At 44.2% G+C, this 13,451-nt stretch overlaps 1 protein-coding gene across 5 annotated transcripts in view; it reads left to right on the forward strand.

The window, feature by feature from the left end:
- Positions 1–13,451, forward strand: part of ATPSCKMT (ATP synthase c subunit lysine N-methyltransferase) — a 216,236-nt gene that overhangs the window by 60,733 nt on the left and 142,052 nt on the right. For all 5 annotated transcript variants that reach the window (XM_085606091.1, XM_085606092.1, XM_085606093.1 and 2 more), the window contains exon 2: positions 2,865–3,139. In XM_085606091.1, coding sequence (XP_085462217.1) covers positions 2,876–3,139 — 264 coding nt within the window. In that variant the 5' untranslated portion in view covers positions 2,865–2,875. The remainder of the gene's footprint in view (positions 1–2,864; positions 3,140–13,451) is intronic.

The following is a 13,451-nucleotide window of genomic DNA, read 5'->3' on the forward strand; positions in this document are numbered from 1 at the left end:
CCGGAACTAGAAAAAATGGTGGAGGAATATGTCCGGCGCTGTCCGTCGTGCCAGATGACCAGCAGCCTAGAAAGACCAGCTCCGGTGATCACCGAAGGCGCTTGCACCGTCCCATGGTCAAGAGTAAGCATAGACTTCGGGAGCTTCCCCGGAGGGAAACACATGCTGGTGCTCGTGGATGCGTTCTCGAAGTATCCCATAGTAGAACCAGTGGCATCCACGGCGTTCGCCCACGTAGAGCCCATCCTAGAGAAAGTTTTTGCTATGTTCGGGTTCCCACACGAAATCCGCAGTGACAATGGACCACCATTTCAAGGAGCCGAGTTTGCCACTTTTCTGAGACAAAGAGGAATACATCACCGGCGGATAACCCCTCAGTGGCCGCAAACTAATGGCGATGTTGAACGTTTTATGCGCACGCTAAACAAGATGTTTCGCATAGCGGGAGTAGAACAAGCAGACCCAGAGAAGCGGCTCCATGAATTCTTGCGGGAATACCGGAGCTCGCCACACTGCACCACCCAGAGGAGTCCGTGGGCACTGATGCTTCAGGGCCCAAGGAGAGATCTGCTTCCCACCTGCCCGGGGTGGTCACCACACCCGCTGGAGGCCGAAGACGCGCAAGATCGGAGAGTCTGCCGAAACCAACGACCAAGCCTCCGTCGCCGGGCCACACAGAGGACACTCCACACGGGGGCCACCGTCCTCCTGCGGGACCGCCACCCTGGAGGCAAATTCAAAACGAACTACGAACCAGGGACCTGGACAGTCACCGCGAACCGCGGGACCATGATAAACTCCCAAAAAAGAGGAGAGGAGGTGTCCCGAAATGTGTCATTGTTCAAGGAAGTACCCCCAGAACACCCCGGGAGGCACACCGAGGGGCCACCAGATGGCGCATCCATCCAAACACCAGAAACCACAGAGACCATCACCGTGCCACTGTCCAGCCCAGCCCCAGAGAGCGGACCTCCCACCAGTCCGCGGCTGCGAGGCTCTCCGCAACGGTATAGCCTGAGGCCGAACCCTCGCCCAAGCCAGCGTTTGAAGGACTTCGCCTGCTGAGAACATCCCAAGGTCGCAAGCAGAAGACACGCAAGTACCACCACTTAGGTGGTTGAACTGTCTGAACTAATTGAGTTGTGGGTTTTGGTTGTTTTCATTGACCAAGTTGGATAGGGATGTAGTATTCCACGGTCTAGTTGTTAAAGACCGCCCCAATACATCCGCGGGCCAGGCGTGGCCTGCGGGGAGAGAATAAAAGGAGCCGCCCGCTCGGGGCGAGGTCTCCAACCACGACACACGTGTAGTGTGAATCTGTTCCCTTCGCCGCGGCACATAGCCCGCCGAATATTCCCCCACAAGGGCCCCGGGATAGCGCTCTTTACAGTAGGGTTTGAGACAGCCTGATTGAATCTTGTCAATGCTTCTTGTTCCTTTTAGAAAGACAACTGGAGGGCATTGGCGCTGCAGTTCAGCCTGAAACCGTTTTATATCACCGAGACTCGAACCCAGTTCCTCAGGTCTGGCGGTCGAGGGGGTCGAGCGCCCTTGCTGTTAGGCCAACTCCTCAGAGCTTGTTTGTGGATTGCTATAGTTCATTCAATACTAGGTTCTAAAGCAGACTTTATTAAGCATCCCATTGTTTATTGCCTTGTTTGGGAAGATGATATTAAAAGCTCACTTTTTGTTGCGTTTTCTAGATTTTCGTGCTTTGTTAGTCTGAATTTCTGTAAAAGGAGATAATCATACATTTAAATATCTAGTGTTCAAATTCAGGGATGCCTTTTGTGGGAAATGATTTGTGTGCTCAGTGGTACACAGGGGTTTCTTGCGACCAGTTGTTTCAATTAGGACCTTTTGCCTCTGACATTTCAGAGCTTACTAATGTACCCTGAACTGGGCACCAAGTACATCTTTGTTGCCCTTGGGACTTGGGGTAGCAAAGCAGAGTGACACAAGGCTCATTTCCTGTTTTGGTGTTGGAGTAGTCTCTCAGTATTCAGATCAACCACGAGAGTGCATTGACTTAGTGTCCATCCAATGCTTTATATCTAAGAAGAGAAAGTATTTTATTTTACATACTCAACACAGCCGATAACCAGATTGAGGTGTTTATTCAATACACTGGCAGCAGTCTAATTAGGCGACTGATGATAGTGTTTATTCTCCACTGTAACTGTCTGCTGGCGAACAGGTCCCCCCCGCCGTTGTGCACAGGTTCCCCTCTTTAGCTCAGTTTCTGACCTCACCTATTTGCTGACGGCACCTGCCAGCAACATAGAACTAGCATTGGCAAAGGCAATTAGTTGATCTTGGGTTTGAGTGCGACCGGCCATGACAATGTTTTGTAGCCATGCTGTACCGCAGAGGGCTGATGTGCAGCATGGTTAATCTAATAAAAAAGCGCATTCGTGCTGGTTGATTTGTTTTTTAAAAACATTTTTTGCATTTGTGGCTTTGAGGCATCACAATGGCAGGGCAGGAGAGAAGTGGGGCTGGACAGGACAAGCGAGAGAGTTTGGGGAGTGTACAAACTACGAAGGATTGTCGGGAGGGGTTAGGGGCAAGCAGGAAAATTATGCTTCAACCGAAAATATGACTGCTATTTAATTTAGTTTTTAAATTCAGTTAGAAAATACATCTATCTAGTTTGCCTATTAGCCTTTGCTCTAATATTTAAACTAGTGTTTGGTAAAAATAAAAAAATATTTGGTACACCAATCTCTTCAGAATTATCATCACTTCTGGAAGGAGCATCTCCAACGTTAAACCTTCTAAATAAGAGCGTACAGCACTATTTATGTCCGAAACAATAAAATACATAATTGTATTTGGAAAAGGTTTCTGTTTTATATTTACAGGTACAACAGTGATGTCTAAAGAATTTGAAGAAGGAAATTCCATTTCTCACGCAAGTACCACAAGAAAAGGAAGCTGGGGTCTTCTGGTTACTGGACTCATTGGTGGCACATTGGTAGGCCTTTATGCCGTAGCCACGCCATTCGTAACTCCTGCACTTAGAAAGATTTGCCTTCCTTTTGTGCCTGCAACTACAGTTCAGCTTCAGAATGTTCTGAACGTGCTCCAGAAGAGATCTGGATCTTTGGTTGACATTGGAAGTGGAGATGGCCGCATCGTAAGTTTAAAATATTTGTAAATATGTATGGGTGTAGTGGGTTCTGATAAGAATGATATATGACTGAGTTAAATTATGTGATAAAAGTGGGGGCTGTGGGAAGATGAGCGAGAAAATATGGACATTAATTGATTGATTGATTTAATACCAAAATACTTCATGTTGCTGAGATAGAAACAGTGACATAAAAAGAGAATGCTGACAAGTGTGGAAGCATTTTTTTTAAATCTATATTTTTGTGCAATTAATATTAATGAAAATGTTCATGTTGGATCCGATATGCAGATGATATGATTACAGGTGAAACAATTGTAATATGAGGTATGGAAGTGTGTTTATTAACATGATTCAGTTATTCCACATTTATTTGAAAACTCCATCTTCGATAAAATAGATGCTGTTTCTTTAATTCTCTCCTGTATTCACCACCCTCCCATAATTCCCCAGTGTGCAGCTTCTCTCCTCACAACCTCTGCAGAACGAATACCACTGATGTATTGGATTATTCCTAACAGTTATGAATACAAAGCTTTAGTGATTTTCTAGTGTTCCTGATGTTTTGCATTTCCAAGTTCTTTCCACTATAGTTCCGCTGCGTAGACTGGTCCTATTCATTTGTGTAAAATGATTTCGTTTAAGTATTCATATTTTGTTTGAACATCTCTGGATGTCACTAGCATTGAAGATGCTGGGTGCTTTCTTAAAATGGGAAAGTGCCTATGTGGTAAGGTACTAACATTTACAATTCAGATTTGCTAAAAAAATGTTGTTATATTCATCCCACGATGAATCTGCTGTTTTATCTCATTTGTTATCAGGGCCGGACTGGGAACCAAAACCGGCCCTGGCAAAGTGCTCGGCCGGCCCCCCAGGGGGTTGGGGGTGCAGCCGAGCTATTTACCAGAGCCGGTTTCGGACGATTTTGTCATGGGGACTCACAAACTACCCCCTGAAGGATTGAGAGTTTATCAACAAATGGAGAATACATTTCTTGCACCATCAGAGAGTGATGTATTTAAAAATGCAATAGAAGATATTGATATTCACTTCACACCTTCCAATTGTATTTCTATAGACCAGTTCGATTTTTCACAAAGGAAGCAAAGTGCACAGTAATCAATTCAGGAGTATGTTGAGAATTTTAAAAAACTGGCTATTTCGTGCAGATTTGGCAATCTTCATGATGAGCTGATTAGAGATCAAATAGTCATTTATACTAGTGATGCAAATGTTCAGGAGCGACTTTGGGCATATGGTGATTAAAATCTGAAGGAAGCAATAGCTGTAAGTAAAGAGGATGAATTATCAAAAAGATGTGCAAAAGTGGCTGGAAATATCGCAGGGGAAAAAGAGAGTCTATGAGTAATGTTGGAACTTCCTATACAAAAAAATTAGAGAGAAAAAAAATAATAGTGGAAAAAATGACTATCAGGAGAAAGGGGAATGAGAGAACAAAAATTCATGCTACCGTTGTGGTAGTAGGGACCACTTTGCGAAAGATAGGCATTGTCCTGCAAGGGAACACAAATGTTAATTTTGTTTCATAATAGAACTCTTTGTTAAAATGTGTTGTAAAAGGAAAAAAAATCGTGATTTTACTCCATAACTTTTAACAGAACAAAGTTTGTCAACAGATAGCAAGAGTAATGGTGATCTCAATTGCGTTTTGTGCATTGAAACAAATGTTTTAGTGCTGGATGAATTTACCATGTCCAAACCTATATGCTCTGTTACCTTGGGTGGTGTCACTATAGAGATTGTAGCAGATTCAGGGTTCCCGAACACAATTGTGTACCAGTTGCTAAGGGAAGAAAATTTCAAGGAGTCATTAGGAGATGAATTAATCCTAACAGACATTCATCTGGAAAGTTCTACTGGAGAACCGATACCCATGGCTGGGTATAGAGTGATTCAATTCGAAATTAAAGGGAGAGATACAGTAGGGAACCTGTATGTAGGTGAGAAGGGACCATCGGTTTTAGAGTGGAAAGACCAGCGAAAATTAGATAAGCTGGAGGGGTAAGGCATTATTGAGAGCATTGAGGCGAGTGAATGGTTGGCACCCCTTGTGGTTGCACATAGAGCTAATGGGAAGGTGACGTTCTGTATCGATTTGCGTAGTCTAAATCAAAACATTGTCATAGATACATTTTCCCTGCCTAATATAAATTAAATGCTGGGGATGACAAATGGCTTACTTCCATAGATCTAGCATCAGTGTACCACCAAGTACTTCTCCATCCCAAAAGTAAACATTTGACTCCGTTTATGACACCATTTGGGTGTTATCAGTACAAAATGTATGCTGTTTGGTTTGGCATCTGCTGCAGCAGTTTTCCAACGCCTAGTGTATCAGTTTAAGGACCATCAAGGGGTTATGTTCTTTCAGGATTATATCCTGATCATCAGGAAGAGTAGACAAGAACATGACTATAGAGTGAGAGATGTATTGGCTGTGTTGAGTGATAAGGGGTTAAGCGCAGGGTTCACAAAATGTTGTTTTGCTGTAAATGCTATCACATATTTAGGTCTCAATATCTCTGAATATGGAAATTTGCCCAAAATAGATTTACTTAATGCTATTCGCAAGGCTCCCACAACCACTTTGAAGGATGATGTAAGATCATTTTTAGGATTAGCCGAGTTTTATACCAAATTTGTGAAAGAATTTGCAGACAAAACATTTGAACTTTGGCAATTACTTAAAAAACCAAGTAAATAAGAATGGAATGCCACTTTACAAAATAGTTTTGAAGGTATAAAAAAAATTACATTTATTCTGCATTACCCGTACATTGGTTTGACTCCAAAGCCACAACCATTATAACTACAGATGCAAATGGGCGAGGATTGGGAGTTGTCCTGTCACAAGTTGGTGAGGATAACCAAGAGATTACCATATGTGCTTCATGTGAGAACGTGCCATCTTTCTTGCATGGTATGCACCCACTTTGTGCTGAATTGTTGAATGTAATTTGACTGAGTGTGCCCTGGGCTCCTGCCAATCAGGTTCCTTACCTAAAAACTGTGCTGAAACCTAAAACCCAAATAGGCAAACCCTGGCCACATTCAGCCCCTGGTAAATGGTACACTAGGTACCCAGGGTTTTGTGACCAGGGAAGGCCCCAAAGGGCTGCAGCACTTATTGTGCCACCCTTAGCGGCCCCGTACCCTGACACAATCACACTGCCCTTGCAGGCTGAGTGTCTGGGTATAGAACAAAACAGAGAGTCGACATGGCACACATCCCTGTGTGCCATACCCACAACACACACTGCCCTGGCATACATCAGCCACCCCTCTAGCTGGGTGCCCTATGCCAGTGGTGTGGGTACAGGAGCATGAGCCCTGTGCCCCTACAGTACCCAGGTCCATTCCTGGGCACTGTAAGTGCAGTGCTGCCATTTAAGAGTATATGGTGCTGGGAGACCACAGCACCATGATGGCTCCACTGAAGACTGAGAAGTTTGGTATCAAACTTCTCAGCACATTAAACCCGCACTGATGCCAGTGCAGGATTTAATGTGCAATGCACGAAAGAGGGCATCTTAGAGCTGCCCCCTGAACCTAACCTACAATCCACATCTTGTCTGAGGGGCTGCCTAGGCTGCCACACAGCAGACATGTTGCTGGACCCCTGGGTAGAGAGCCATCCGCTCTCCTGGGCCTGCAACAATGCACATCCTGGGCAAGGTCTCCGCCCCCAGGATGGGCAGGGGAAGCTTCAAAGGCATGCCGCCTTTGTGAGCTTCTCTGGGCCACTTGCTGTACTCAGCAACTGGCCCCTACCGGTTCTAAACCCCCACTCAGGCGGGAAGACTGTCCAGAAACCCCAAAGAAGGACAGGGGGTGTGCCAGCCTCTGCCAACCCCACCCCTCAGGTGGGGGAGGCGACGTAAAGCACATCTCTGGGCTCTCGCCATCTTGAAGATGGGGAGCCCTGCCCAATCAGGACTAGGCCACTGCCCCCCCGCCCACAGGAGAGTGGCAGGATAGGGGGTGTACCCACCCCAGGGCAGGGACCCAGTGGTCCCTGCCCTTTACCTACCTGTACCTCCCCTAAATTTAGTATTTAGGGGCACCCTGAATCTTCCTTCCTTAGATCCAGATTCCGAAACAGCAAAGAAGATCAAGAAGCAAGAAGACCTACCGTGCAGCTGCTAACAAGAGGAAGACACCAACTGCTTTGGCCCCAGCCCTACCCGCCTGTCGACCCTCGAACCTGCTCCTGCTAAATCCCTGCACCTCCCGTGGCCAGCAACCTCACAAACCCCGGAGGACCTGGCTACCTTGTGACTCTAAGCATCTGGGACTCCCACGAGCAGTGGTACTGCTCAAAGCAAGTAACTGACCCCTAGCATCAGCCAGGAATCGCGAACCCTGCAAAGTCTGCACCCGCCAAGCCTGGCCTGTGCTGGAGTGGACAAAGACCCCGACATCCCCCCGGCGACTGTGACCCCAAATACAGCACCCAAAGACCCACCTCAACGCTTCTGACGACGCCTGCAGCCTCAGAACCAGGGACCCCCCCAACCGCGATCAACAGAGGGGAAGATTTCCCGACACCAAAAGGCACCCCAGCACCCGGCGCCCTGCGGCCCCCTGTGCCCAACTCCTGGGTACCTACCTATCCTCCAACTACCCAACTTACCTCTAGAAGTGGTGGTCGCACCTGAAGAATCTTCATCCCCGAGCTTGCAGCCTTTGTTCGTTCTTGAGCTTCTCCATTGCAATCCATTGAGCGCCCGATGGCTCAAAAGCACCCGGCACCCAGCTGCCCGAGTTGCCCTGGCAGTGCAACTTCTACTCTAACCTACTTCCCCATTTGCCCTGAGCAAGTGACCAGGAGCCCAGCTCCCACAGCCGCGTGGCCTGCTAGCCAGCAGCCACCAACCACGGGCCCCCTGCCTCCCACAGGATAACATTGGGCCTACCTCACTCTGCACCCGGCTGCCCCTGTACCGCTGAGGGTGTAACAATTGTACTTACCTGACCCTGGGAGACCCCTGAGTCTATGCCCAGAACCTTAACTCTGCCAGTTGAGTCACTTTTCCTCCATAGGGTAACATTGACTGGTTTCGCTTGAAAATTTTTCTAAGTGTGGAGTTTCTAAACTTTAAAATATTCACCTAAAATCAACCGAGTAACAAAATCGAAAATACTCACCTGCTATTAGGAGAGATCCCAGTGCTGGATCTTGGTGCCCAACACTGACCCTGAAAAGTAATTACAACCATACAGCTAACTCAATTTTCTTCCATAGGAAACCATTGACTGTGTCGATTTTTGCAAACTACAAATATTCTTTCAAAATCGTACCAACTGTGAAAACCTAATTACTTACCTGTATTAGATAGATGTCCCAGTACTGAGCCTAGGAGCCCAGCACTGGATTACAAAAGTAACAAGAACATACTTTACCTGCAACTTGAATTTCCTTCCATAGGATAACATTGCCTGGTTTTTGCTGAAAAAGTTTCTAAGTGTCGATTTTGTAAACATACAAATATTCGTTAAAAATCGCCTCTTATAACCTAAACGCATTTTCTCAACTGCTTACAGGTGGTACACTAGTGCTGGATACAGGATCCAACACTGAGCTAGAAAAAGTAACCATAACCCCACTTACCTGCTAAGTGAATTTCCTCCCGTAGGATAACATTGGCGATTTTATTAGAAAAAGTTTCCAAGTGTCAACTTTTAAAATACCAAAATATTGCTTAAAAATCACAACAGTAACTAAAACGTATTTACTCACCTGTTTCGAGGAACTGTCGCAGGACTGAATCTAGGATCCAGTCCTGGAGTTAGAAAAGTAATCCTAAAAGTAATCAATTGCATTTACTTAGAATTTCCCATTGAGCTCAATGTATAATTGTGTTTGAATTGTGTTGCCAATTGCAACAAACTATATCTATTGCATTCAAAAGACCATTGCCTATTGAAAAGTATTTAACTAAAGTATCTCATTCTGAGAAAGTATATTTTGATTCCTATTGTTGGTTCTAAAATAAAACAACCATATATTTTTATATACAAACCATTGGCCTAGAGTTCAGTTCTTGAGTGTGTTCGACCAAGCTACCACTTTAGAGAGTAAGGTTATATCTAACTTTAGCCTCTGCCAAACCTCTGGGGACTGTGTACTCTGTACACACTGTGCCTATATACAGAGCCACTTTCCTACATTGGTGGATCAGCGGTGGGATACAAACTTGCATTTGTTGGACTACTTGGTTACCATCTTATCACATGACAGAACTCTTAAAACTGCCTTTAGAATTCTGATTGGTCTTTTCCAAAATACTAAAAGTCTTGTCAGGGCCTTGCTTAAGTCCCATTAGAATTTTAGAAAAATAAAAGTCACCATAGTCAAGGGTAGAGGGTTAGAACTGTCAGGTTAGAATGTCTCAAAGAAACCCAGCTATTAGTGAAAATAATACCATGCATGTTGGAGGAGCTCTACCTCACCCCTTACTTACACTTGTCTTTCAAGGAATTGAGGTCCCTATGCAAACTTACAAATTTACCAATGGGCCTGCATCCTACCAAACTAGGGCTCCAGGAGGTCTTGGCTGAGTATGCTAAGGACCACCCATCTGAACATGGTGATGACCAGTCAGATGAGGACAGGGAGGAGGAGGAGGATAATGACCCCCTCCAGTAATCCCTAGGGAGGAAAGGGCCCCCATATCCTTGAATCCAAGAATCTGCATCTGGGAACCTAGAGATCACACAGGTGAACCAGGTACCAGAGAGTTCACTGGGGGACCCACCAGTGAAGAGGACAGCTTTTTAGCAAAGTTGGCCAAAAGGTTGGATCTAGAGTCCAGGCTCCTGGCTCTAGAGAAAGAAAGGAGAGAGATGGGTTTAGCACCCATCAATGGTGGCAGCAATAATAAAAATAAGGATCGGGAGGAAACTTCTGATCCTAAAATCCCCAAAGGGATTGTCCCTAAATTTGAGGAAGGTGATGACATCACCAAATGGTTCACAGCCTTTGAGAGGGCTTGTAAAATAAGAAGAGTAAAGAAACCTCTCTGGGGGGCACTCCTTTGAGAACTGTTCTCTGGTAACTGCAGAGACAGGCTTCTGACCCTCTCTGGGCCAGATGCAGGGTCCTATGACCTCATGAGGAAGACTCTGATTGAGGGATTTGGATTCACTACTGAGGAGTATAGAATTAGACTCAGGGGGGCTCACAAAACCCAGACCCAGTCCTGGATTGACTTTGTAGACTTCTCAGTAAAGACACTGGATGATTGGTTAGCTGGACATGGTGTGCATGATTTTACTAGACTTTACAATTTGTTCATGAAGGAACATATATTAAGTAATTGCACAAATGAAAAGTTGCATCAGCATTTGGTAGACCTAGGTCTAATTTCCCCCCAAGAATTGGGAAAGAAGGCAGACCACTGGGTCAAGACTAGGGTGACAAGGACAGCCACTGGAGGTGACCAGAAGAAGGTGGTCATAAAACCTCCCCAGAGGAAAGGTGGTGAGAATCCCCAAGATAAAAAGTCTAAGTCTTCCAAAGGGCCCCAAAAACCTGTTCAGGGGGGTGGGTTCCAAACTACTCCCTATGTACCTCACCCTATAGGGGGAAGAACATTGATCCCTTAAAGGCCTTGTGTAATAACTGTAAGAAGTCAGGACGCCTAACTGTAGATAAAACTTGCCCCCACAACAAAGCCCCTAAGGCACCCAGTACAGCTTACTCCTGGGGCAGCACCCCTGTACCCCGCCGTTATTGCCCGCTCCGTCACCGGCCCCGTCCCCTTAGCCAGCTTATCTCCCCGGTTCTGGGCACTGAGTCCACCTAATCCCCGTCTTGACCTTTTCCCCCCCTTGATACTCCTATGGATTGGTAGGGTCCCCCCTCTAGGGGAGCGCATGCTGCTGTTTCCGATTGTGGGTTGCCTTGTGGATTTGTTTTTTGTTGTTATTTATATTAAAATGAAACCGTTATGTGGGGTCCGGATGGCGTGGCTACTACCGCTTCTAACTCCTGTGCATTTCCCTTTGCCGCGGCATGCGCGCTATTGTTTGTATCACATGCTCCTTTTGCTTGCTAGCGGCCGGCCTGAAGGTTGTAGGCCCATCTTTGTATATTTTTTGAATTTTGTAATAAACGGTTTAAAAAAAAAAAAAAAAAATCGTAGCAACTGTGGAAACGTAATTACTTACCTGTTTTAGATAGATGTCCCAGTACTGAGCCTAGGAGCCCAACACTGGATTACAAAATTAACGAGAACATACTTTACCTGCAACTTGAATTTCCTTCCATAGGATAACATTGCCTGGTTTTTGCTGAAAAAGTTTCTAAGTGTCGATTTTGTAAACGTACAAATATTCGTTAAAAATCGCCTGTATAACCTAAATGCATTCTCTCAACTGCTTACAGGTGGTATACTAGTGCTGGATCCAGGATCCAACACTGAGCTAGAAAAAGTAACCATAACCCCACTGCTAAGTGAATTTCCTCCCATAGGATAACATTGGTGATTTTATTAGAAAAAGTTTATATGTGTCAACTTTTAAAATACCAAAATATTGCTTAAAAATCACAACAGTAACTAAAACGTATTTACTCACCTGTTTCGAGGAGCTGTCCCAGGACTGAATCTAGGATCCAGTCCTGGAGTTAGAAAAGTAATCCTAAAAGTAATCAATTGCATTTACTTTGAATTGTGTTGCCAATTGCAACAAACTGTAACTATTGCATTCAAAAGACTATTGCCTTTTGAATAGTATTTAACTAAAGCATCTCATTCTGAGAAAGTATAATTTGATACCTTTTGTTGGTTCTAAAATCAAACAACCATATTTTTTTATATACAATCCATTAGCCTAGAGTTCAGTTCTTGAGTGTGTTCGACCAAGCTACCACTTTAGAGAGTAAGGCTATATCTAACTTTAGCCTCTGCAAAACCTCTGGGGACTGTGGACTCTGTACACACTGTGCCTATATACAGAGCCACTTTCCTACATTGGTGGATCAGCGGTGGGATACAAACTTGCATTTGTTGGACTACTTGGTTACCATCTTATCACACGACAGAACTCTTAAAATTGCCTTTAGAATTCTGATTGGTCTTTTCCAAAATACTAAAAGTCTTGTCAGCCAGAAACATTAAATAAACATTTAAAGATCCAATGTCAAACATATGTAAATAGAGGTTACCCGGAAGAGATCCTGGTAAAAGCATTAAATCTAGTATCCCTTAAAACCAGAAAGGAACTATTGAGGAAGCAATCACCAAACAAAAAAATTAGAGAATCAACAAGTTTTTGTGACAAAATTTTCCACGAGTTCAAAAAGAATTAAAACCATTATCAATCGCCATTGGGATCTTCTACAATACGAAACTGACTTTAATGGAATTTTCAAAGACAAACCATTGCACGCTTATCAGAGATCTAAAAATCTTAAAGAACTTTTAATGATGAGTCCGTTAAAGAGCAATGACCAAGAGTTTAGAGGGACCAGTAAGTGCACTAACTGTGTACATTGCAACAATGTGATTCTTGGGAATTTGTTACAACATCCACATACTGGTGAATTCATTAAACTGTTGCACAACTCTGATTGTAACACCCAAAACATTATTTATTGTATAATATGTCCCTGTGGACTTTTATACATAGGAAAAACTGAAAGAAAGTTAAAGACACGGATGTCTGAGCACAAAAGTACCATTAGAACCCAAAATAAAACCAGTTGTCTAGCTGTTCACTGGGCGGAAGCAAGACACAGTATAGCTCAGTTTAAATTTCAGATAATTGAGAAAGTTGTACAACAGCCGGGTAAGGACCTTACTAGATCCTTACTACAAAGGGAAGTGTATTGGATGAAGCGTTTGGATACAAAAGATCCCAGGGGTCTCAATGACAGAATTGATTACGGATGTTTTCTATAAACAGGAGGGGGATGTTCAAAACATGATTATTTCTAAACATAGAACCATTTACAGAGGGTGAACTGTATAATACCTATGTTCCGTGACTCCGAATTATGTTACACTTTTTCATTTTTTTCATTGCTGTGTTTACACTTTTCATAATTTCTTCGCATTTGGGGATTTCTTTTCTTACACATTTAGAAGAGCTAGTTTGATATTCAGCGTTTATTTTAGTGTATTTTAGTGATGGTTGCCTGTGAAGGTGTAGATACCAATAGAGTATTTATTTTGTTCTTGGGAGAATTAGAGATCGGTTTTCTCTGGATGGTTTTAGGCTTTTTGAGACGACAGTTAAGTCTGTTGGCGATATTCATGAGTTGTGGGTATGTAGCGGTCTATTCAGGTGG

Source organism: Triturus cristatus, chromosome 5_1, assembly GCF_964204655.1.
Source record: "Triturus cristatus chromosome 5_1, aTriCri1.1, whole genome shotgun sequence".
NCBI classification, from domain to species: domain Eukaryota; kingdom Metazoa; phylum Chordata; class Amphibia; order Caudata; family Salamandridae; genus Triturus; species Triturus cristatus.